The 26575-nt window shown below is 44.5% G+C and overlaps 1 protein-coding gene across 1 annotated transcript in view; it reads right to left on the minus strand.

Moving 5' to 3' along the window:
• The window catches only part of rsh (Rap GTPase activating protein radish), a 192203-nt gene that overhangs the window by 130432 nt on the left and 35196 nt on the right, over nt 1-26575 (minus strand). Inside the window, exons 2-4 of the mRNA XM_075893404.1 lie at nt 25782-26374; nt 9784-10143; nt 5843-6147 (exon numbers count right to left, since the gene is read on the minus strand). Coding sequence (XP_075749519.1) covers nt 5843-6147; nt 9784-10143; nt 25782-26081 — 965 coding nt within the window. The 5' untranslated portion in view covers nt 26082-26374. The remainder of the gene's footprint in view (nt 1-5842; nt 6148-9783; nt 10144-25781; nt 26375-26575) is intronic.

Below are 26575 nucleotides of genomic sequence, written 5' to 3' on the forward strand. Positions count from 1 at the left end.
AGAGGGAACACGGACGCCGCCTGTCGCTGAACGACGCGCCTGTTTCGGACAGCTGGGGTCACGCGAGATGCACTTCTCTTGAGGTCTCCTCCCTTTCTTCCACTCCAGATGCAGCATTCCTCGATGCTGACGGACGATGAGGAGCCGTTTCTCGAATGAATGGGATGCCGCTGGACAGCTGCGGCTGACCCGCGCCGTCATTCCCGCAGTGATCTCCGCGCCGATAAAAGCGTGCCGTATGGTGAAAGGTGCTGGGGCAAGGAGCAAAGCGGCGAAGGAGACTGAATGGTAGAATGTTGGTAACTTTCTTAAGATATGACAATTATTTCGCTTCTTTATTCCGCCTTCATCACCAAAAAATAAAAGATAGGTAAGCAGCGATAACCCACTATTATAGCAGCTCCACGTAACCTCGACCACAGTCTTTTTTGACGGTAGAAATTCAATTCTTTAGAAACATGAGTAAATCCAATAAACGTTGGGTTAATATCAACTGTAGTCAAGTTTCATCCGCTCAAGTTTATTTATGTAGTAGTGTCCAGGGCTATAATCTTCAACAGCAGCAGCGCTTTATGTCAGCTTACCGTTTCTATTGTTGCTATTACTCATTTTGCTGGCGGCATTGTTGCGCAAGAGTAAACAACTGGTGATATAAAACATATGCGGCTGTTTAACGTATGTCGGTGCGTGCTTTTGTACATATTTTAGTGCCACTCTATATTGTATTGCTCAATAAAAAATGACAACACAGTCAGCTTGCCTGTGCATGCTTCGCATAAGATCGACTCCCAAGATACGTGAGATCTGCCGAATTGGTTACTTATTAATGCCTTCCGAAACAAAAAAGCTATAGATGCTTACAATTAGGCAAAGTACGAATACCCCAGTCCAAATGTGTCGTAGGACTGTCCTCTGACTTCAAAATAGCTCTGAAAGTGTTCTTTATTATTGCAAGCATGTCTAATCAGAATGTGTATAACCAATGACAAAACAGTACATTACGGAAGTGTGATTTGAAATGCAAGAACTTATTACCTTGATAACGCAGTCAACTGTAATAAGCTGCTAAACTTAGGAACAGCACACTGTGTCAGCGCGCAGGCAAAAAAAAAGAACAATGAGGATGCTTATGCTTCTCCCAAAAGAACGCGATAGCGTAATCGGGCACCGTGGCTGTCACGTTTTTAATTCCTGTGCGCGTCACATTAGCCATTTCAAACTGTCCTGGAATGTCTAGAGCATGTACAGTTGTCGAGTGTCACACACTCGTTCGGCTACTTGACCTTACGTTGTGTTTCTTGAGTTTCTTGCAGATCGGTATTGAGTGATACCGTGGCGCTGAGGTAGAACACCTACTTGCCACGAAAACAGCCAGAGTTTGATTTTAGCTTGGAACAATTTATTATTTACTTTACTTTCATCTTTCTCAATTGATCTTCAAGACACGGAAAAAATGATTTTTCGCTCATAACCAACGACACCAACAACGACGATGACAAGGAAATTTCTGCAAAAGGAGCACTTTAATGCTATCGCATTAAAAAAAAAGGACTTGTCATTGCATCATAAAAGTAATACGCCCTGCCGCGCTAATATTGCCTTCAAACGGAGAAATGCTCGCGGCATTAATTTTACGTTGATGAAGCGTAAAGTGAACTTTGCTCAGGGAAAAGCTTACACACGCATATATTTGGCTTGAGCCACTTGTCAGGGAATATTTGAAAAAGTGCTATGACGAGCGCTACATTCAATGCATGACCTAGCGCAGCGTATGCGTTAGCTTTGGTAACCTCAAATATACGTCAATTGCAATATAGCACACCTATTTTATGATGACCGGCAACCCACAATGTGAAATATCACAGGGAGAAAGCGCGACACAGTACCAAACGCGACACAGTACCAAACGCGAGAACAGTATCTAAAGTTTCCAGGGCAACAATATCTCGAGTAGCAGCTTGTGCATCTCTACATAAACGACAGCACGTGACACTCGTAGAATTGAGAACAAGATTAATACATAAGAATCTGTGATGCGAATGCTTCGCGTTTGTCATTCTGCTAGTGCAATAGGAAAAGCTCTCTTCTTTTTTTTTTCGCCATTGGATAACTCGGTTCATCTCTTACAGTTCAGATATTAAACGAACTAGGAGGTTTATTTGTGATCACACATAGTATAACGCTATCAGAAAAAGCCAGAGTATACGAAACTTGATTATAAGGTGCACAAGTGTATGACACTGGGCCTTTTATAACACTGGTGAAAATAAAAAAAAAACAGAACATTAAAAGATAACAAAAAGAAAAAAAAATTACAATTCATCTTTTTTTTTTGCTGAATGTTGAATCGGGCTAACGGCGCACAAAGCACTCGTGCTACTACGCCGTGTGTTCTCTACTCTTGTTCAGTCTGATAGCACTAGATGCTTATTACGTTAAGCCTTTTGAGTAGCCGATGTTACTGCTCTTAGAGAAAATTCGGGGTTATGGCTTTTTCTTACTGAACACAAGCTGTAACAGCAGCAATTCCATCGAGCCTCTACTTTCGCTCCATATCCGCTCAACACCTAGCTATGTGACACTGTCACAACCACGTTCGGTGATTTTTCAAAGAGCTTTCCTTCATCTTTACAGTATACTCCTTCGTGCGTCGTCTCAACGGAGAGCCATGCCATGGACACCACGCGGGGAGTTCACCGGCCGTATACAGCAGACACCGTGTCTTCCATCGATTCGGGCCCCACGCCACCCGCTACCGTTACTCGTTTCGGCGTCTACCACCTCAGCGCTAAACCAGGTGAAGACGACAATGGTGAGGGATAACGCGACATGCCCCGTTAACGATCTTCCCACCATATTTTTCATCTCTTCCTTCGGGGTGACATGTACGCCGCGTACTGAACGACGCTGCGTCGACGTGAGGTGTATTCTTAACTCGTGAGTGACGAAAGCGGTCGCCCGCAACTGTTTTCTTCCTACGTGCCTCTTCGTCTTGGTGCTAGCTTCTCGGTGTCGCAAGCAACAAGAGGTACACGCTCGCCTAATGCCCCCCCCCTTTCTCTATTACCACGCTTTTCTTTTTTTTTTGTCTGCACCTGGCGCGGAAGCTGATCGATGCCACTCGCGAACCACTCTCCGCCCTTACCCTGCTTCCTCTACGGTGATACAATGGGTGGAGTTAGTATACCTTTCGCGGACAGCCTCAAGTAGACCGGTTAATCAATGTCGCTGCTCTCCAACTCACTCGTTCTTTCCGAGTTCTTCCTGGCCCCAGCTCATTACCATGCTATTTGAACTCGATTCTCCCGCGTCGCCCACTTTCTCTCTCGAACGCCCTTCTGTACCGTATCTCTGGACCATTACCCTCTACATATGCGCTTCGCTTCCGTTGTGTAGCGTGAAGCTCGAAAACAACTTCAAAAAAAGTGAAAACGATGAATGCCGACGTCGCAGTGCCGGGTTGGAATCGAGGACGATCAATAAACCGTTTACGGCGAGCGTCTGAAAATGTACACGCGCCTTCGGCGGAACGACCGACTCGTGGCGTCGGAGACGTTGTCGGGAGACAAGGAGGGCGCGCTCGCGGAAATAGTTGCCACGCTACCAGCCAGCGATGTATGTATATGACTCTTAGAACTGGCTCGCTCGTCGGGTCTCACTGCATTGTGCATGATGCGCGATGAGTATAGCGTCACCGTGGCTGACAGCGACCCGTTAAAAGCGGGATTGCCGCTACAATGTACGGGGGTTCCGGGTGGCAGGCTCAAGAGCTGTGCGCTCAATCTCGTAATGGCGCCGTGACGTCCATTGTTACCTCTTCTTTTCGTCTCACTGAAATGTGCTTCCTCTTTGCCTGATTCTTCCCTCTTTTCGCTTTTTTTTCTTGTTCGTTCATTTTGGTTACACGAAGCAGAATGTTCGAGTGATTTTGCTCCTCGTAAGCTAATACGTGATATCACAGCACTCGCCCGTAGGTTCTGTCCACGATCTCTCCCGTCCGTTAAATAGCAAGGGCCTTTGTCTTCGGCAGATTTGCTACCAGGATGCATAGCTTCGCTGGCCAGCCAGCCGGACTAACGTGATGCGTGTGGTTATCATAGGGTTCCCTTCCATCGCCTTCGCCGTGAGTGGCAGTGGGTGATATATATTTTCGCGCATGCGCGAATTGCCTGTATTTCAGACAGATGAATGATCTAAACGTTACCTTTGTTATCAGATATGAATATTGTGGTTTTATTTTCTATAACCACGATTCCTGTAAGAGGCACACCGTAGTGGGGGTCAACGAATAATTCTGGTATGCGTGTAGATCGGTAACGCTTTGCTAAATCAACGCAAAATCATTGTACAAGTAATGTCACTTTGGCCCGTATTTAAACCGCGGGCCTAGCCCTCGCGAGGTCAGCAGTTGTATTCATCAGCAGCGAAATTTTGTGTATGCTTTGCTCGCTTCTTTGAAGCGTCGAACAAAAGTAAAGTCAGCAAGCAGTACATAAAATATTGCAGTAAATGCTCGTTCATTCAAACTTGAAGGGGACTAAAAATGATTTGAATTAGCGGGTGGCTGCCAAAACAAATGAACATCGTGCTACGTCATGCTGGCAGAAACAATAGAAGGCACCTTTCCACTGGTTATCGCGAAAGAAGCACTTCTGCTCGTTTATCGCAACTGATTAACATAAGATGTTCATGGAGCTTTATTAGAAGACAAAATTAATCTACCAAATTAACCTAACAGTCACTGAGATGCCAGAAACAAGCACTCACATGCAATCATGAGATGAGGGAGCCTTAATGTCAGAATATAGGACGCTTTTCATGCTCCAAAAACGCTTTCGTTTACATGGCAGAGTAAACACAATGCAAGTAACTAGTAAGTTGCATTTACCGGCGTTTCATTAGTGAGGACTTCATGATAATCGTCTGCAGCTTGTTCAAGAGCTCAAGCGCAGTGTTTAAATTCTCATCTTCTGTGAAATGGTGCTATATCGTTTTTTTTTGCATCTCTAGCAACCTTGGCTTCGTTTGGTTTTGCAACGCGTTGTGGTCCTTCTTGGCCGATGTCTGCGCGTACTGATGAATACCACGGGCGGGCCAATTCGAATTAGTGTGGATCCAGATGCGTTGAAATTATTCAGATTTTTCGCTTGTAGAAAAAGGCAGGGCCTTGTCGGGACCATGCCGTCAGTTCGAAATAAGCGTTACGTTCGAACTGGTGATGAGAGGTTCGCAACTTCTATGGAACAAAGACAAATTAAAGAACGAGCACATGATACAGTGGACAAAGGCCATTTCATAGAGCAATCTTAGGAGAGCGAGATGGGATTGTGCGTGACGAGAAACACACTCACACATGGTTATAGCCAACCGTCGTGTGTCGCGCACATTTATGAACAGCGCACGTTGTCTGAAGTGCGTGACCCTCAAGTCTATGCTCAAGTGGCAGAGCATGTGACTCTGACCGAAGTGTGTAGGTTCACTCCTCACCGGTGGCAAGATGTCTCTTCGTACGCTTTCATTGCTGAATTATCGTAATTATTTCACCATACTTCGAAGACCACCGATAATGACCGCTATGCCTTCCTTAGCCTAATTTTTTTTCTGTTGGTTTTATCAGGCATTGTCATAAAATCCGAACCCTCTATCTATTCCCCATTTTTGTACTCCAATGTAGGTGTTTATGCCTCGCACAGGGGCAACATGACGTTTACTGCAAATCTGTCCACGCGTCTTAGACGGCATAGGGGTTCACTCTCCGAACAAAAAAAAAACGCAACTTTAGCAACAGTGCTATAACAGGACGGGGCGATCTACGAAAAATAACCTGCGTAATCAAGCCCACCTGAACTGGTCCCTGTTGTTGATGTTCTCCTGCCGGAGGCTCATGATGACTGGCCCCAGTGCCTCGTCGTTTGTGAAGTAGTTCCAGTGCTCCTTGCCATAGAAGTGCCTCTCGTAGGTGTCCTCGTCGCGTGACACCAGCTCCAGACCACCGGACACATTGGCCGGCAGACCACAGCTGTCGGCGCCGTCGGATGGATCCTGCAGGGCGTCCAACTCCTTTTTGGGTCCTGCGCACTCGATCCAGTAGCCCGGCGTTGCCTTGATGCAGTGCGGGTATTGCTCGCACGCAGTACCCGGGCACGCCTGCAATGCGTCGGTTCAAAACATTTATTGGGACCTGCCTTAATTCACAAGAAAAACGAGCATCGTATGATTGTGTTACATGCCTTGTGGCTGAGTGATTGAGTGAACTTTTATTTGGTCCAGCAAAACGCTATAAAATGCGCCCTCGGCTAACCCCATGAGAGGACCTACAGATTTAACCTGCCGTCCCTATTACAAGCGCTCTGAACGGCCAGATTTTGATCGTTATAGATGGCGCATTAGCGCAAGGAGTAAAACAAACAACACGAGGAAAAAGATGGAGACAAATGCTCCGGTGTTTGTCGTTTTATATTGTTTGCAATAGCATGTCTCAGCCACACGGCCAACTAGCTCAGAAATTATTTTCTTCACTCTGTCAACGTAAAAAAGAAAAGGCACAAAATGATTTCCGCTCTTAAATGACTAATTGAAGAGGCTAGGTAGTGGTGTACCCTGCACGCCTCATTATTACGCTTGTGGTGTCTTCTGCAGAAAACTTATAGCGTTACCTGGTTGTTCTTTGATAGAGTGTTAATCTGTATAATATGAGCACCTCTTAAGTTGACAAAAAGATTTAGGAGTGAGGGAAAAAGAGATCTTTTAAGAATACATAAACGTAGTTGAATCATTCATGAGAGCTGAAAGGCTGAAAAATTGTCGGGACAGCAGTGATATGACGTATACGGCCATATTTGCTATATGCCAGCATAGAGCTTTATTCAAAAGATCTGCGTGTGTTCTTACAATAGAAACGTATTGAATAATATGTGATATAAGACACAAATTTTTTATAAGGGGCAGCGATAGGCTAGTAGAACCATGTTGGTGTAGGAGGCGTTCTTTATTCTCTTTTTCTCGAATGCCAAATCCAGACGTTTTTCCATTTACTGCAGTATTGGTGCAGTTTCATATCTTCATTCCTCTAAGTGCGGTCAACTGTGTCTATTTACTCCCGCTCGTTCTGACTGCATATCTGTAATGTGACATTTTGTGACCTTTTAAATGTAAGAAACGGTATTCATACCTGTTCACCATTTTCACACGGATAGCACCATAACACATTTCAAAAGTTTTATCTTGGTTGAGAAAAGCAAATGGCATCGCTCCTCGAGACAACGTAGAAAGATGAAATGCAATGAAAGACTCCGACTTATGTCTGAGTCGGCCTTCTATAGCGAGCACCAATAGTTCCTTCTTCGCCATTCCTTTTGACAGTGTGCACGCACTGTCAAAAATGTCGTGACGTAAGCGCAAAAACACCACCCCTCTCAGGACTGGCTCAAAAAGCACGGCACTTGTGTTTGTTAATATAGATTGATTGCGTTAAACAAGCACCCTAGTTCTGAGTACACCTTCTATGCCTCAAGTTTTTTCGCTGTATTTAGCAATGGTTGCACCAATATTGCCCATTCTTTGTTGACATTTCTATGCATGCCTGTAATCAATGCATGTGCCAAAACATATGAAAATACAGATGCGACACATATGCAAAAAACGATGTTGCTGCTGTGCACGTTATTGATATCGCTTTTATTTTGGTTCATTATCGAATTAGTGATAAATACTACATTGATATCTTTGCATTGCTAGTCTATACGTGAGCCGAAACAGATTCTCGCTACAATGTTTACGTTAGGGAAATTTGAGTAGGGGCTTCACAGAAATAGCCTCGAGGCCACCGCGCATGCGTGAGACTGCAGACGGCGTTTGGGTTTTTCGCTGGCTCGATAGTTATTCATTTTAGTGGGAGCTCTGAAATGTGCCCCAAAAGCTTTGCGCCAAGCGAACTAGGCGGCGCCCAGTATCACCCACTCAAGCGACGCACATGGCCAGTACCAAACTGACTTGATTTCTGGGTGATGGGTTAGACTATAAATTTTAAAAAATGGTGGCTTAAGGTGTCACTTTCCATGTATCACGCATGCAATAAAGATTGGCCCTCATACAGTCCGTGTTATTAACAGCACTTGTTCTTTTGCGAGCTCATCGGCTTGGCGCAATTAGAGTGGCTACTGATTTGATTGTATGAACTCATGAAAGCGACAATGTGCACTCAAAGAATTGATGGAGATTGCCAGCGGATTCATCATTACTACACCTTGTATATTAAAATTTTAAAGAATCTTGGTACCTGAGGTAATACCCTGTAAAATCGTTTATTATTCACCACAGTTTGCGTTTCTGGCCACCGTAAGTGAAGTACGAAAACCCTGGGCGTGAAAGCCCATTCAAAACTCTTAGTTCCTCAAGCCTAACCCCGAGTGCGCGCTTGCAAAATGCTTTCATGCCCCAAGCTTTTGGGGCCTTACTTAAAAAAAACAAAAAAAACAAAATAGACTCACTAGTGTGATTCGTTTCACGCCGACATGTACTTTTGGCAACACGTTATTTCGTTATTACTGTGCTTGTGATTCGTATAGTCTACCAAGAAAGACAAAAAATATGCCTCTCATACGACTTAAAAAAAGCGAAAGGAAAAGAGCTCGTCTGTGCAAGAGCTACACGGATGGTTTAGAACCTGCTTATTCGGGGAAGCAACGTTATGTGCGAGCAACTACGTCCTTTCACCAGCGTTCCATGCGGCCATTGCTCTTCTTAACGGTTGGGATACCTTTCTACCACGGCCGTGAGCTATGTGTTTGCTGGCCGGGGGCCTATGAATGCCCTCATTTGCCAGCGAGCAGCGTTGTGTGACCATGTAGCCGTCGTCATTTTGGCATTAATCCTTACCCTTCTGGCTTAGGGCCACCAGAGAGCTCGAGGTTTCCTTATTAATGAAACAACTGTAATAATTCAGTGGCACCATTAGTCGCCTTTCTAAAGCACTAGAACACATTTTGAAAGACGATATTGGTATACGTACACGTGCTTTAGCAAAAAACGTCCATCTGCGTGTCCTCTTGATATTACAGTATAATGCGTAGCCCTATGTGATTGCTTATTTTAAAAGAAACGCATAGGCCACGATTAGCGGAATCAATCACTTCACAAAACCATACTTAGTGTGCCTATGAACCACTCCGCGTTTAATGACGACGAAGTAATTTCTTTCTCGCCTTCACTACCTTCCCCAGAGGGACCATCTTCTTCTCGTGCCTCATTTATTCATAAAAAAACACAGGTAATGTCAGCGGTAAGCGCTAGGCCTATGAGCACTTTACACTTTGCCGCTATACGATGTAATATCCGCTCGTGCCGTAAAAAACCCACAAAACAAAATGAAATAAGCTATGAAACAGTGAATAGGTCAATTGAAATTGGTATCTTCGGTATGAGTAAACCGCGACCTTATTTCTTCGTGACGTGACGTAATGTCGCAACTGGTTTCACAAGTTGTGCCGTGAAAACGAAACAGGAGATAGTGCTTGGGCAGAATAATGCGCTCATTATTTGTATTTTTAAATCACATGTGAGAGTGCGTAAAACTAAAAAGGATGACACACGCAGGACGCAGAGTCTGCATGTGTCGTGCTTCTCAATTTTACGTGCTGGTATACATGTGTTCAACTGAACTAACTAGCCCAGCAAGCAACCATCCTTCAGTATTTTCAAAGGTTGTTTAGCGGCCCTTTGAGTGCCATTTGGCGCCACTTCCGCTTCTCAAATTTAGGTTTAGGATATAAGAAATACGCGCACCTGTACGGGCACGGGAAAGGTGAGCGTGGTGGAGCTCTTTCGTCTGGCCTCGGCGCAGCCCAGCGACTGGCGCTTGTATTCGCGCAGCTTGGCCAGGAATTCCTCTCCGCTGGACAGGCCCGTCACGTCGGCGTAGTGCAGGCCGCAGTAGATCTTGTTTTGAAAGCGGTGCGCCGCCTGCCAGCTGGAACCGGCCAGGCGCAGGCCGCACGTCTCGCACACGAGGCAATCCTCGTGGAAGGTGTCGCCGCCGCCTTCCCAGTCCGGCAGTGGACCTCCAGTGGCCGTGGCGGCGCTGCTGCGCCGCCTCTGAGGAGTCACCACGGGCTGGCTGGGACGCCTGCTCCGGCAGCTCCTGTCCTGTTGGGATACAAGAGGAGAGACCGCACGTGTATATGGCGCGCATCGAGTGACTTTCGTTCGAACTCTTCCAGATCAGGATGCATACATATGGAGGCGTAACGTAGGCGCGAAAACGCGCAACTACCTAAAACAAAAAGAAAAATTGGCTCAGGTTTTTCTCTTTTTTTATTTCATCATCATAATCATTGTCATCATCGTATTCATTTCGCCTATGCGAAAAAAAAAAGGAGACAGGACTAAACGTCCCCCGAGCGGCTTGACAGATGTCTCGAATCCCTGTTTTATGGAAGTGTACTGAACATTTGTCAAAAAATAAATGCATTAGAACATTTAAAATACTAATCGATCAACTTCGAAAATTATACAATAGCTATTTAGCAGCAGAAGCTACACTGTAGATAATGAAAAGAACAATTGATTATCGCACTCTTAATGCACATAGATATATGAAATGCCCGTATGTTGCAGATTAATAAACGGATCACTTAACACATCCCAAGCGTGAACGAAAATAGAGTGGAGAATAATTCGTTTGTGCTGTGGTATTCTAAGGCGATCTTACACATTGGTGACATTGCTTAACATCCTTATTAGGTTCACCAAGAAGATAGAATCTATCGTTTACAAATTCATTTAATTGTTTAGGTGCTGTGCAGCTAAATGATTACGTAAAACCGTATGCCCGGTACAGCCCAGAGTTTCTTGAATCCAGTATCTTTAATGGACCTGTTTTCTTTTAGCTTTGCCGAAAAGAGAATGCAGCTTTTTTTTTATTTCGCATGAAACACTTCTACACAAGTGTTAACCTGTAGTCAAATAAACAGAGCACGGACGTAATATCATGATTAGTAAAAAGATCAACCGTGACTACTTTATAGAGACGGTGGCTAACACTTCTATGAGTCACACGCACGTAAATATCCGACAAACTGTACGTCGAAAAGTCTATTCTTTCGTAGCTCAGTTGATAGAGCGTCGGACGAGCAGTTAGAAGGTTTCTCGTTCGCATTGAACCGATGGAAAGGATACTTGTTTATCCATCTTAATTCATTCCGATGGATGTCTTGAAAAACGACACATAATCTCCCCTATGCTTTCCTTGGCTTAAGTGTGCCAGTAAACAGGTCCCATCCATTGACAGGTGAATAAAATACAACAGAGACTAATGTGTTGCGGCTGTAATACCATTGAAACTGATCATTACAATAATAATAATAATAATAATAATAATAATAATAATAATAATAATAATAATAATAATAATAATAATAATAATAATAATAATAATAATAATGTTCTAACTTAGTATCACGACAAACAGGAAAAAAGAAGAACAGGGAAGAAAAAATGGCCCGGATCTGCATCTTAATTTGCAAATGCCGTCGAAAAACGATAGTCTTGCGTGTGGAGAGAGTGAACAAAACCTTTATTTGATGTTCTGCGCAAGGAAATTGCTGAATGGTATTCTGAAGGCACTGAGTTAGAATGCCTCCAGCGTGCAGCGGAGGCGAATGAGCGCATCAAGGCACGTCACACGCGAGACATGTGTGCCATCTGGCAGTTTTCTTAGAAAACAAAACCCGTGGCTCTGAGACGGGGGTGCGCGCCCGTCTCGGAGGTGATAAGGGGTACAACGCAAGGCGACGTGTAGGTGACACAACCGTCTTCTCTTAACAAAGCGTTGGAAACACTCGCCTTTTCGTGCAAGCGTTGCATGGTGAGCGTAGTGTGATAAGCGCTATGGTCCTTAAAATTACTTGTGTATGCCTTTTCTAGTAAAAGACGCACATGCAGAAAATATACGTGTTGTTATGGTGCCCCAGACATGCGCAATAATTAATTTTCAATTAGTAATTGCACAAGTATGAACGCTGAATCTTGCGCAACATTGGTGGGCACTGCGGATGGGGTCAGCCGTTTCAAATACCCGATGCCATTAAGAGTGGATAAACAGACAAGTGTACAGACAGACAGACCAAAATTTTTGCGTCGAAGGTCTACAAGAAAGGCTATCTATCGTCTTTAAAAAACGCGCCTCATATAAACAATATCCAGGTAGTTTTGTTCTCAAATATTTAAGGAGCAAGTTCATTTTTTTGAAACATTCTATAAATATTCAGACATACAATTACTTTGTGAACACTTTTACTTATGAATTAATTGTTTCTTGACCGATCCCCCAGAGTGGGTGTGAGCCATACATAGAGGCTATCATCATAATCACCGTTAACGAATATTTTCGGGAGTGGTCTGAATAGCTTCAAAATCTATGACGAGCATCGAAAAATATCGGTGAATTTCCACAAGTAACAACAAACAGCGTAGTTATTCGTCCCTGATGCTAATACATACATTCATGTGAAAATTTGAAGATTATTTAGTGAAATTTGAACGAATGAAGCAATAATAACTGGGGTAGCATGTAGATAAGAACAAGCAGAATTATGCGAAAGCAGAAAACACGACATCTACACATGGAAAAGGTACGGCAATGTGCAAGGGAACACTTTCCCAACAAAGATACAGATGGCCTAAGCTCTAAAGATATATATATATATATATATATATATATATATATATATATATATATATATATATATATATATATATATAAATATATATATATCCTTCGCTACTCAGACTGAGCCTTCCGGAGCCCTCCACTTCGGCGTCTCTCATAATCATATGGTGGTTTTGGGACGTTAAACACCACATATCAATCAATCAATCAATCAATCAATCAATCAATCAATCAATCAATCAGACTGAGCCTAAAACGTCAAACTGAGCGCTCTAAGCAGCTTCGCATGTACTTACCGAAGTTACGGGCAATTCTCGCTGGCCAAGCAAAAATGCTTTTTATGCTAATCTCTGCATTACTTAAAAAATGATATAGCAGTAGAAAAAAAAGAAATACTAATACGAACTCAAATTTTAATTTCTATGTAACATTTAACACCCGTCTTTGCGATCATTTTAACGATTGTGCATTCTCTATATTGATAGATAGTATAGAAGAAGCTTGAAAGTGTGGCCCACACGCACATCCGCCGGGAGATATTCTATGAAGAGGGCAGTTATAAAATAATCCTTAAATTTAATAAGATAAACTCATCAATTCAAATCGGATCGAAAATGCATTTAAAAAAACCTCGAAAATACTAACTGCAGGTAAATTACAACCTACGGATGTAAGCAGTGAACCAAGGAATTCGGAACATAATATAAATAGAATATTGAATGTATAGCCGGAATGGCTCTGAGTGTTCCAGAGATTTCCGCAGAGTATCGGCAACTTTGCCTTTACTGCGTCTTTTGCATACATTGCTCAAGGAAAGTAAATTTGAGACATTTATATCTAATCAATAAAAGTTGATAATAAAAAATGTTGGCCAATCCGTCAAATGGGTATGTACCACTTGTTTCAGAAAACGAACAAGCAAAAACGCTCACGCGAACAGAAGAAGAAGAAGAAGAAAATGAAGTCGAAGAGGCGAGACGCAATCTCCTATGGTAGGTCGAGCCACTCCTCAAGGATCCAACGAACCACTGACCCGCTTTCACCCGACCTCACCTTGTACTACGACTCTCGCTACCACCAGTTCTTTTTCGCGGGTGCTCAGCACCCCAAGCGAGATCACAGCTCCATCCCAAAAGTGGAGGTCGTTAGCGAGGAGACGTCGCCGGACAAGGTACCCATCCTCGTTGCGCCCGACAACAAGGGCGCGCGGCGATCCAAAGCCGTTCGAGTCAGCTGGGCGGAGAGCGTTCGGAGCAACATCAAGCGACCCCGCTGGGACAGCTGCGTCTCGGTGACGGTCTGCGTGGCTCTTATGCTCGCTTTCGGCATCGGACTCCTCCTCATTGTCCCGCTCATGCTCTTCAACAGCGATCCCACCTCGGCAGACGACGACTTCGGGACGACTTTTCCGATGGACAACTCCCTGTCGGGGTACCTTCCACCGTTGAACCACGAGCGCTGGAGCACGGGGGACGCCGACCACAGTACCCCGGAAACATTTGAGGTGAGCTCGCGTGGTGGCAAGCAGAATGACAGCAGGATAGACACGCAGCGGACGGCGGCGCTCGTTGATGAACTGGTCCAAGAAAACAGGACGATCGTCAACGCTTGCATGCTCGACATCGCTGAAGCTGAATCAGAGGAATTCTTCTGGAGTACTCGGGCTTCCTCGTGCGGCATCGTCGTGAAATGTGGTTATTCAATCGACAAAAAGATGCGTCTGCGCCCTAGTGCTCAATCCATCATTCGTAATCGTACGAACCGATTCACGCGAGCTGAGCAAGCTGGAGCTGGTAGAAGTCAGAGTTCTTTGCTTTTGTGCGTTTCGATTGACGAAGAAGCCCTTATTAACGTGGCTGCCGACAATGAGGGACAGCTTAGTGAATTTGTCCGCAACGTCGTCTTACAACTGCGCTCCGCAAAGTACGAAGGCATCTGCCTCCGATTGACCGTGACGCCTACCAATGGAAGTGGTTTCTTGAACGCGATTCGGAAGGTATCAGACAAGCTGTCTGACAGAAATACCACTGTGTCGCTGCTTTTACCTTACGGGTTACCAGGAAGAGCGCTTAAACACGTGATTCTGCAACTCGTTGCTGTGTTGGGCAGGCCGCACGCGATACTCTTTTACCCGACTCCCACGCTGTTCAGAAAGAAGGCAAAGTGGCCTTCGCGGAAGGACATAGCCTTTCTACCACCGAAGACGACCGCGAATGTCTGCTACCTGCTTCCAGCAAGCGCGCATGCCATCTCTCTTCGAGGAAACTGTGACGTACGCAAGGAGCAGCGCATCGAGAATTCGCGCGAGTTGACAACGGTGTCAGACGGGTGCCGTTTGTGGAATCGCTCTTGGACGTCGGCGAGGTACGCCTATTACACGTACGCGTGCTACGCTAACGCAGGGATTCTTTTTCAAACGCCCGAACAGGCCAGAAGATTCCGCGAAGCCGTTGTACGCTACGCCCACCCCACTTGCCTCGGATCTAGACACACCGAATTGGACTCGTTTCCTGCAATGTGTGCAGAAAGAAAATGAGAATCGCAGCTCTCTTTCGGATTAGTTGTACAGCCACTTGTGCTTTTGCTGAGGGTGTGGCTGAGCTGTTACAATCAAAGCATGACCCTTTACATAGACGATGTTTCATTATGGCAACATTGAAGTCTTTCAATTTTTTCATATTTTACTCACTATTCCTATAAAATAGGTTTATTGTTCCGAAGTATAGCCTACATGCGTACATTTCCGGTGCAAGCATTACAAAAAAAAAAGCGTTCATTTCTTCTTACTCGTAAGAGTAACCGTGTTCTTTTTTGTTGAATCAGGCAAATATGTTATTTACGCAAAGTATACTTTACCCATTAGATGCAAATATAGCTGTTTCCCTTTGCGGCAAAACCTATCAGTGGCACGTAATTTGTTTGAGCAGAAATGCTCAAAAATCAAATTCCCGCACGGAATGCAGAATAGCCAAGTCTCAGAGGGACGAATGAGTTCTATGACTGATGTTTTTGCCGTAAAATATTACCTGTTGGCCAGATAATCGGAAATTGTTTTGTATAAAAATGGTGTTTTTTCGAAGACACATTTTCGGGCTCTATTCTCCAGTAGGAGCCGGCGGTATCGAGGTAAAGACGCTCTAGGTGATACTAACTGTAGAGTGGACGCAAAGTATGTTTCATCGCTTGGTTTTTGTGGATGGGCGTGGACATTCTGTTCAACCTGAAAATACTGCGTTTAAATAAGAAAGAACGCTGTGAGAATTTGTTAGGTGCTTTCTTTACGGCCCTGTATCACAGATATTACTGAGATAAATAGCTGCGTTCCTACGATAGCTGACGTGTTAGTCGTAGGTTGTTATTCAGTATTATGCTTCAAGCCATATCTACTTGAAACGTAATTCCGCCACTGCGGTAGCTCGAGAGCTTAAAAACTGGGGGCCATCGGAGGAGATGTCGAACCCTGACGGTGCATTTTAAGAAAGTATTAAACTACACTGACACGAGACAGCATTACCGACACATCTATATGTATTTCTCGCCACCACACAAGTTACTCAACCGAGTGGGCGCTGTTGCCTGTGCGCAGCGTCAGACTAATTCATTCGCCTGCCTCAACATTCTTCACCTCTCACACCCGACACAGTATTCCTCGTGCTACCCTTATTGTGGAGACCACTGTGTATCACTGCGCCTGGGGAGGCCCACGACCTCCGCACTACCGGTCTATTCCTTCACCCTCACATTCCTCCTGGGAGAATGCCCTGACTGGCTCAAAACTCAAAGTTAGTAGATACAATGGGCACGTGGTGTGGCGCGAGCCAACGAGGTCCTGAAGAAAGGCTCCACCTAACGAAGACAATCTTTCAGGCCTGCATAAATAAATGTTTTCATGTCTCTCAATCCGAAACATAAATTATGCAGCTTTTGTTTTCGTATCTGTCTGTTACGATAAGCAAACACTCCAGATGCACGCGCATTACAGTGCCTTGAGGTTACTCAATAGAGCAACGCTCGTAGAAACTAAATCCTCCTTACACACGCGCAACGTCCTAAAGCTTCAATGTCGTTTAGTTCCTTAGCGCCTTGGTTTATGATGTTTAAATGTACGCGCGCTTATTATTCTTCTTCTTCTCGACCCCTAGCTTTAGAAATATCGCTGAGAACCTTAAGCACCCATTGTCATTTTTTCCCTCGATCTCCGCGTACCGCATGGCCTGTTGAGACTTCACCGATAAATAATCGCATTGAGCCCGTGTCGACGGTCTAAAGGCGTCCTTAGATGGAAGTAACAGTCATGAGGTACATAAAATACGGGGCTGTGGGGGCCGCTGGTGGAGGCTGTTCCGAGTATCAGAGCCAAGAATGAGAGCTTTTTGAGGATCGATGCTCGACGACGGCTGCCTGGCGTCGTTGCGAAATCCGGAGGAAAGCATAAAGGGATCCTCCTTCGGTTCGGCATCACATGAAGCGAGACTCTTCTTTACGATTCACAATGAATGACGCGTCGCGATAAGCCGACACCACTACCCCGAACAAAAAATAAAAACATGGCCATTATGCATAGAAGAAAGAAAAAAGAGGTAAAAAGGGCCCCGACATCACGGCTTCCGAAACATTACTCTCCTGTTCTTTGTCGTCTTATTAGGACTTTGTTAACTTGAGCTTCGCTTGCCCCTGAACTTGTGAAGTGGTTCACATCTGTTGCACACGCACAAAAAAAGTAAAGGTATCATGTTTTATGCAGTGAAGCATGATTTCCATGTGTAGATTTAATTAACAAGGTGCATCTATGGAGATCGCCCAACCACGAGCTCATGTACACACTAAAATGTAGTAAAAAATTAGTGCTACCTGACCTAAATCGCTCCAGAATGGGTCACATCTGAGCTGGTGGGCACTTGGGTGGTCCTGGCTTGGCTAGGCTTGTACCTTCGCACCTTTATTTAAGTTAGCATTTCGTATACTATACTATACTATACTATACTATACTATAATCTGCTATCTTGTGTGGATAGTCGAGTACTAACGACGCTCACTTTCAGATCACGGTTAATTGTCTTTGAATCTCATTCATCAGAACTTTGAACACCAAAGGTGCTTTCTTCGCTACTTTTTATTTGTGCCACTAGGCCATATGACATAGGTTATATTGAGCGAACAAGTTCAGTTTTCTGTATACAGGCCAGCAGCGGTCAATGAAGGAGGTCACGTGTCAAGTCAGGTGGTCGAAGCTGTTCGCAGTCGAGTGTTTTGGGTTCGCCGTTGCAGCAATACTGATAACGTGGTTCACTTTAAAGGTATGTGCCACAAGAATTGGTAAATCCTACTACTTAGTATCACTCCGCTAAAAAAAATGAAGAAGGTTGGTGTTCCGAGCATGTGCGAAAAAAATTGGGTAAATCTTACTACTCATGACTGATCCACTAAGAGTGATTGATTGATGGATTGATTGGTATGTAGGATTTGACGTCCCAAAACCATCATTCGATTATGAGAGACGCCGGAGTGGATGGCTCCGGAAATTTTGACCACCTGGGGTTCTATAACGTGCACCCAAATCTGAGCACACGAGCCTACAGCATTTTCGCCTCCATCGGAAATGCAACCGCCGCAGCCGGGATTCGATCCTGCGACCTGCGGGTCAGCAGCCGAGTACCTTAGCTACTAGACCACCGCGGCGGGGCCACTAAGAATGACGAAATCTGATGTTACGCGCCGGAACCTGTTGAAACTCGTAGGAGACAAAAAAAAAAAAGAACTGCGCCCGCAGTGGTAATAAGCGGAATAACGAAAGAAAATGAAGTACCTTGCCACACAGGGCACCATTCTCTTCTCGTTTCTGCAACATTTGCGCTTTCAGAATGGTCAAGCTTGTCCCCGATGAAGAGGCCACCCAACATTAGCGTCAGCGAATACTAATCAGGGAATGGGCTTGCACACACGGCAATGGCCAGTGTGGGAGTACAGAGCTCCTTGTGAATGTGCCACATGACGTTTAGAAAACTGTAGGTTGTTTTCCCAGAAACATTCCTGATGAAGGCGCAATAACACACTTCTTAAGCGAAGGCCAATACAAGTAACTGACGAAAGGGCTGATGATCTGCGGGGAAATATTCAAATCATCTCCCACGGGCTGGTTGAAAAGCGAAACCTAAGGCACGTTTCTGATAGTTACAGCGAGAGTCGACTGTATTTTGCCTTTACTTCGGTAGAGAAGAGGGAAAAGATAAGAGCATGTGGCGGTTCATGGTAATGACAACATTTTTTCTTTTTTACTTTTTTATTCCCCTTTCTTTCCCTAGTGCTGGGAAGCAAGCCACACAATTTACTTGTGGTTGACTTGCTTGCTTTTACCTTAACATTTATTTTTCCCTGATACCTTTCATACTTCGAAAACTACCTAAATTTTATTATTTGTGGCTTGAGACGCTTACAGAGTGTCTATGCCACGCATGTTTACAGGCATATTTTTGCGTGGTCAATACGTGGTCAATGTGTGGCAAACAAGGTCTACTATACTCCCTTATCACCTATTATGCAACATGCCTAAGCTGCTACGCGTATTCGTCCTTTACAACTTTGCGGATTGTGTGAACGCCTCTTACTTGCGGTGGAGTTCTAGACGCTGCAATAAATTTACTGTCTGTGTCTGCCTTTTTATTTTCCCTCTCTTCCCTCCTGCCTCTTTCTCATCTTTTCACCCTTCCCTAATTCCAAGTGTAAGGTAGCGAAGCGCATGACTTTCTGGTTTACCTCTCTCTCCTGTCCCTTTATTTGCTCTCTTCCTTCCTTACAGCCGTTCACTGGTATTTAATTGAGTGAATTTTCACACTTACAATCTGTTGACAATTCAGTAAGTTCACTGGTTATGCCATAAACCAGTGGTGGTGCGTCTAGACTTGTACATACTGTAAGCACTAGAGATTTATCAATGTTTACCTATCTACACGGACGGCAATTTTAAAGTAGAGCACCGTCAATTCCACTCATAAATGTGCCATGTACAGCAGTTCCTACTCTCTTGATCTATTCCGTAATATTAAAGGAAATTCACGGTCGCGCGTCATGTGGCCGAACATGTTGGTAACCATATGCACTAAGCGCACATGCATAACGAAGCATATTTGCCTGACATGGTTTATGACAATGTGGAACATTATTTTTTGTTGTAAGTTGAAAACAAAGGTGCCTAAAGCTCCCGTTATAGTTAACTGTATGCGATTTCAGAAGAAAGTCAGAAGAAGAGTATTTCAGAAAGAAATCGCGAACTCGATACTATCCTTTTAAATCTGACAACGCTGTTGTGTTTGCAGTATCTGTACAAAGTTTCTTCATGAGTGTGTCTTATTCCGTGTACATGACTTGTGTGGTTCACGTAAGTATAACTCCATCTTTTCTAACATTCTGATTTAGTTTAATTTTCATCATGGAACTTGTGTGTTAACGTGTCGGTTTAGTTCATGGTAAGCTGTGCTTCGTAATCGGACTTCAATGATTTCCAACTGGCCTCAGCCTAGGAAGTCAAATGCTCGAGAACAATGCTTTTTTATACATTTATAGTGAATAAACTGAGATAAAAAACAAATATGCCATATGCGGATTCGATTCAATGCTGCGTGACGCTGCACGGAAATAGCCAGGTCTGTGTACAGAAAGTTTCATAGACAGGAGCAGCGGAATGATTATGACGATGCATTCCTCTTGCCGAGCATCGAGAAGAAACGGGTGCCCTCATCAATTGGTGCGAATGCCTTCTGGGTCACGAAACGGCGCTTAGTACACCGAGGTATCACAGGCTGTGAAATAAGCAGGATCATCTATCTGAGGGGCAAGAGCCCATGCCACTTCCGGACAATGACCATCGCTGTGCCGAAAGTAACTGATAAAACAGCTTATAATCTGGAGTGAAATATTGAGATCATCCGCACCGGGCAGCTTGAAAAGTGAAGCCTAGGGCACGGTTCTGATAGTTACGGGCAGGGTAGGCTGAACTTACTAGCTCAGATGTGCGGTTCCTAACTTGCAAAGCATAGTTTCGACTTCTCGCCACAGAATCCGCATATTGGTGATAGATAAATGAAAAACTTCAGTAATTTAGGTGTCTGTCTCTGAACAATAGATGGTCAAAAGGGCTCCTGATCACGCCGTATTATTCGCACGAAAAACCTCACCTTAAATACCACATCTTTAATGAGGGCTAGAACTCATGGTTCTGCGCGTCTGTCGGCGAAAACTATTTAAATGTGTCACATGTCTCAAGCAATGAAGACGGTTGATGATGTCTTTCAGTGGTATTGGCCTACACAATGCCGAGTCGAACTCTCTTTGATTTCTTCAGTTTTCTGTTTCTTCTAGCTGCATAGTTTTGTGGGCTATTCAATGACGTATGTCAACAAAAACGTCGGCGAACGTTGGTTGATTACATAAAAGCGAATTTAGGATTCCATAACTATATCAATTTTATGAGGGACATGACCGTGCAACGCTTCCGATTAATTTTGACCCTTTGACGTTTGGTTTTTGTGTTTTGTGTTTCGCCTGGAAGCTTGAATACAGCTACACATTAGTCGTAGTATGAAGTGGTTGCGACACTGTGAACAAATTTACATGCTAGATTGCCAAACAGTCACATCATAAGCACAATAAGAAGGAATACGAGGCAATATGCTTTCAAAATCATCATGAGTGGCAATTGCCAATTATAGAGGGCTAACTTACTTTAAGGTAAATGCCACAGTTGAGCACGCTTCACAGGCAGCAAAAGTTTGTGTATTGTCTATGTACAGTTATAGCAATGCAATTTAGTGATCTAGCAATTTGTGTGAATGTCACGACATAGGCCGCTTACAAAAAACATATTCACATCAATACATCAATTGCGGATGTTTGCGGATAAGAATAGGTAAATTGCAAGATTGGGATAAGTTCTACAGAAAAAAAAACTGTCAGCGAACTTTTTGTGAAGTGAATCCGTCTTCTTGAACTTTGGCCTAATATATTCGTTTATAATGTATTTGAGGGCTTTTGTGTATTAGGTTATATTTTGGGCGACATTTTCATTTATAAAGGCCTTGTTTTGTCAGAAATATGGGGATCGTTATTGTTACTGTGACCCGACATCAACCATGCACCAAACTTTGCTGCCTGTAAAGCGTGCTCTGTTGCACTAACTGTGTTTGTGCAGGTGAACCAACTCTACCAAGCAGTGCGAAATCTTTCAAGATTTTTTGGCGTATGAATACTATTGTATTTCGGACAGTCTCAAGCACTCACCGAAGTGTTGGCATTATTTACAGTTGTACAGTCGCATGTGCTAAGTTCATTTACTTACATATAGGATAGGTCACAGGTGTTCTACTCTAATTTCTTAACGACATTAGCTGTTGTTCTCAGGTTCGATCCTAAGAGAAGATTAACTGCATAATTGTCTCACATGCATGCTGACTCATGCGCGTGAGTGAATAGGAGAAAAAAACAGAGCGTCTTCAGGTGCTGAAGTGGTTTTACAAGCAATACCAATAGGTTCAATACGTGTTAATACATATAAACACATTAGACGTACCTTGAGGGTATCGCTGTTTCTTTCTTAACAAGTTGTCTTTTGCTGCACTTCAATTTTTTGTTCTCAGCAACATGCCACCCACGCGTCTATGCTTAGAGACGAAGAGCAGAAGCACTAGCTTCCAGAGGTCGTATCAAGCATAAACAAAGATATGGATTGAAAAGGCGCTGTGCCTTGAACCTGCATGTAGCGATGGCACCTGGGGTTATGGTGCAACTATTCTTTTTCGCCATCGCGAGCACAACCTTCTTCGATCGAATTCCTCTCGTAACTTTTGCCGCATTCTAGGAAAGCACTGAGACAGTCTCCATCACATTGGATAATTTTCCGCACGATGAAGTCTTCTCGTCGTCGCGGGAGGGGAGCTGCGTGCGAGAATTCCCCGTTGCCAGTCGAAGAGTCACGTCCTGCGCACATGACGAATCTACTTCCTCTGTGTGCACTGGTGCGCGTTTGATGCGAAATCAGTTTCTCCCTTTTCTCAGCTACACAGCGCATTGCCAGTGCGTCTGACGTGACTCTGCAAATGATGCGGCGGAGCTTCTCGTGTAGCCAGTGGATCTATTTGCGTATCTCGTGCCTCTCACTCGGTCTCTGCACGAAAACACTCCGGCCTGCCTGATTTCTACTCATCCGGCCATTCTGTTGGAACATCATCAGTTATTTCATGCTTTTCCTAACCATAAACTATGTTTGTTTACCCTCCTTCGTTATTCAATATTGGCTACTGTGAAGGAAATTGTATAGAATTTATTTCATGATAATTTTGTGTAGATTTCTCCCAGTAGGTATTGCTGAAGGCATACAAGTTTCAACAGTATTGACGAAAGGTAAAGTTGTTAGAATGAGGTGGAAATGCACACTCTCACAACGCATCAGAAGCGATCAAATCACGCTTCTATGAAGATGCTTCTTATCGGTCAATATACTTGCTCTTGTCAAGTTGACAGGAAACAACTGCAAAACCGTTAGATTTCTTGAGCCATAGCGTTGTCATGCGATGTTTCTCACGTGCTTATTTTAATCTTTACAAAATGAGCCACACGCAACGACGTTGCACACGGTCTTCATGATGTAGCCACAAAGCTTGTACTCCATTTTCGCAATCCTGTGATCTGTTATTTGTTCATCTCTCAAAACATGAGCGTGGAACTACCCGATAGTCCCCAAACTGTTGGTGACAACACTGAATGTCTGAACAACCTGACGAAGCATACTTCTTTCCAGCACATAATCTTTGCCCTGCAGTTTGAACCGAGATGTTACAAGCGTGGAAACCAATGTTGAAAGATAAATTCAAATTCAAACATGTCATATTAATATATGTGGTTTACGTGCTGAAAGCACGATATGAGTATGAGGCAACCCGCAGTGAACGGCTAAAGAGATTTGCACCGTTTGGTGTTCTTTAACGTGCACTGGTATTGAAAAATAGACGAGATTGTATCAATTTGTCTCCATCAAAATGAGACTGCCACGGCAGGGATACTGCGCTTGTCCTTGTGTTTTTCCCGTCCGTGTTTTCTACCGCATAGTACTCTTAGATCATGTATCACCAAATGGCCCAATCGTCCACCTTGATTGGGGATACAAACACGCAATCTTCAAGTCAGCAGTCGGTTCAATTTATTTTCAGAAATACGATGACACCTTCACTTTTTGTGTGCCGTGACACAGTAAGGGGATCACATGGGAATTCAAGATGTGTGCTATTAATTGAATCTGCGTTGATGTATTCATGGAACGTGTACCCTAAAGTAAAGCGAATCTCACATCAATGAATTACTGCGGCTAAGTACTTAGGCTTAGTAACGTAGCATTTATGCGTGTTGGTGCGTCAAGCTGTGTGTATCAGGTCTTTGTGGGTCAAGCGTCTGTATGTATCATGTCTTACTCTATCCGTGTTTTTTTTTTTTGCGTGATTGAAGACTATACAGTAAGTAATGTGAGCCTGCTTAGGTCTAGACGCCGTTCATTTTAACGTGAGGGACATTGTGGTGACTCAAGTAATAAAGAAGTCATAGTTTCGCGAAAAGAGCAAATCAATGTTAGCCATAAAGAAATTTGAATGTTATACGAAACGCAGGTAGAAGTTAAACCCTTTGTGCCAGATTTGCCGTGACTCTACAAAAGCTTGACATGGTGACACACGGACACTCCAAGAAGCAAAGTAGCTTTCCTTGTGGCTTTCGCTGTAACGCGAAGTAAACGGCGAAAGGGCCACCGGAACTGCATAAAAATGTTTTTGAATCATGGACTCCATTGCAAATGCGTATTTATGCTTTGTGAGTTCACGACGCTACTAATCTAGGAGGTGTAAGTCACTAGAAATATTACATATATTTGAAGGCTATGTTCTCAGACAAAGCTTGAGTATAGGTTTCTAAAAAATTTCGTGCTTCGCGAAATTTATGTGCTTCGCGAGGTGCCACTCGATCGAAGCATTCACCCCCCCCGCCCCCCCCCCCCTTCCTCTTCCTTGCGCAACATCAGCGTCCGTTCAAAGAGAAATCCCAGAACCACGAAAACTCACGCGACAGTGACAAACGACGCGACGTAGATGGTATTCGCGTGAACAGTCGCTTGCGCAGGCAAATTTTATTGACGCGACGGCATTGGCGAACGAACTCCACGGTTGCTGAGATGAAGCCGTCCACTCGTACCGCGAATGCCGTGTAGTTGGCGGTATGCAATGGAAAAATAGAAGTACTTGTTGTATAATGAGACAAATGGTGTTTATTATTGACTTGCGGCACTTCTTTTGCAGCTCACGCGCAAACATTACAGTATTTTTTCGTTGTGCACTTGTGACTCGGGCGCAGAGGAGGTCGTGGTTTCGCGGAACACATCGAAAACTGGTAGTACGTTAATCATGTGCATCCCGTCCATGCGCTTTTTACACAGCACTTCCGGGCGATGGGCGATGCTTTCCAAATCGGAAAAACTTGGCCATCGCGGGAAAGCGACCATACGACACGTCGCGTGAACGCCCTCTTTCTTCGTCACTCGTCGATGTCACGTGCATTTTTGTGCCTATGATGTTTTGGCCTTCAAGATTACTCGTACGATGGAGCTATGTGGCACGTTCGTCCTGTGCTTGGGCTACATTATTCTGCAGCTTTTGCGAACTTTCGTTCGCGCAGGAGGGCGATTTTGTTGACTAGGACTTCATGTGCAATACGACGGTGATAGCAATGGCAGAAACGCGTCTAGAATTTTCATATCATCGTTATCGAAATAGAAGCGCGAAATAGCACTTGGAAGAGAACCAGAATGACAGACACACTTCCCGTCATGATTATGCAGACAGAGCTATGATAACGGTAAAAGAAACCATTGTAGATAGATAGATAGATAGATAGATAGATAGATAGATAGATAGATAGATAGATAGATAGATAGATAGATAGATAGATAGATAGATAGATAGACAGACAGACAGACAGACAGACAGACAGACAGACAGACAGACAGACAGACAGACAGACAGACAGACAGACAGACAGACAGACAGACAGACAGACAGACAGACAGACAGACAGACAGACTTACGCCGGGTGCACCATCGCCGGGCGTCCTTGCCTCCTGGGGTGAGCGGCAGTTCCTGGTGATCGCCGATGCGATGGAAGAGGAGACCGACGTGAGGCATGCTGCCGAGTCCGACTTGGAGGAGGTATTGTCTCCCGTTGAGGCGAGCAGTGCCACGCGGTCTTCCTCGTCCTCTTCCTCTTCGTCCTCTTCCTGCGGCTCGTCGTCTTGCGGATCGGTGTCGCTGTCCGGCTGGTGTGGCCAGGTGCCCCATGTCTGGTGGCTGAGGATGGGCAGCTGGCACACGAAGCAAAGGGAAGACATGCACCGCGCGCCGCCGTCACCGGCGCCCCGCGCCGCACCTGCGCCATGCGCGCCGCCACGTGGTCATCGTCGGTGGCGTCAATTTCGTTTTGAGCGCTTCACTTCGGCAGTAAACTTCACTTTGCTAGGCGTGTGATAACTACGAGTGGTTGAGGCGCACGGTGGGTTCCTGCTTTTATGTCACTTCAGTTGAGGTTGTGTGAGCTTGCTTTAGAAAACAGGCAGCGTCGAATGCAGACTTCCCTGTCGGATTGGCAGTATGCCGAAGTAGCTGCTCGGACTTCTCGGTCAGTCTGCAAAAACAAGGTAAACATCAGAATCACTGCCACATAAGCCATCTCGTAAAGCGCATTAACGCAAAGTAGAGAGTCGTGCTGATAAGGTGCAGCAATATAGGTGCACCTGGCAAAGAGATGCGTGTTTGCCGAGCCTGTTGCACAAAGCCTAAACCTTGCTGTCTTAGTAAAGCAGGTAGAATAAATAACTGAAAAACT

The sequence above is a fragment of the Rhipicephalus microplus genome, chromosome 4 (assembly GCF_043290135.1).
Source record: "Rhipicephalus microplus isolate Deutch F79 chromosome 4, USDA_Rmic, whole genome shotgun sequence".
NCBI classification, from domain to species: Eukaryota; Metazoa; Arthropoda; class Arachnida; order Ixodida; family Ixodidae; genus Rhipicephalus; species Rhipicephalus microplus.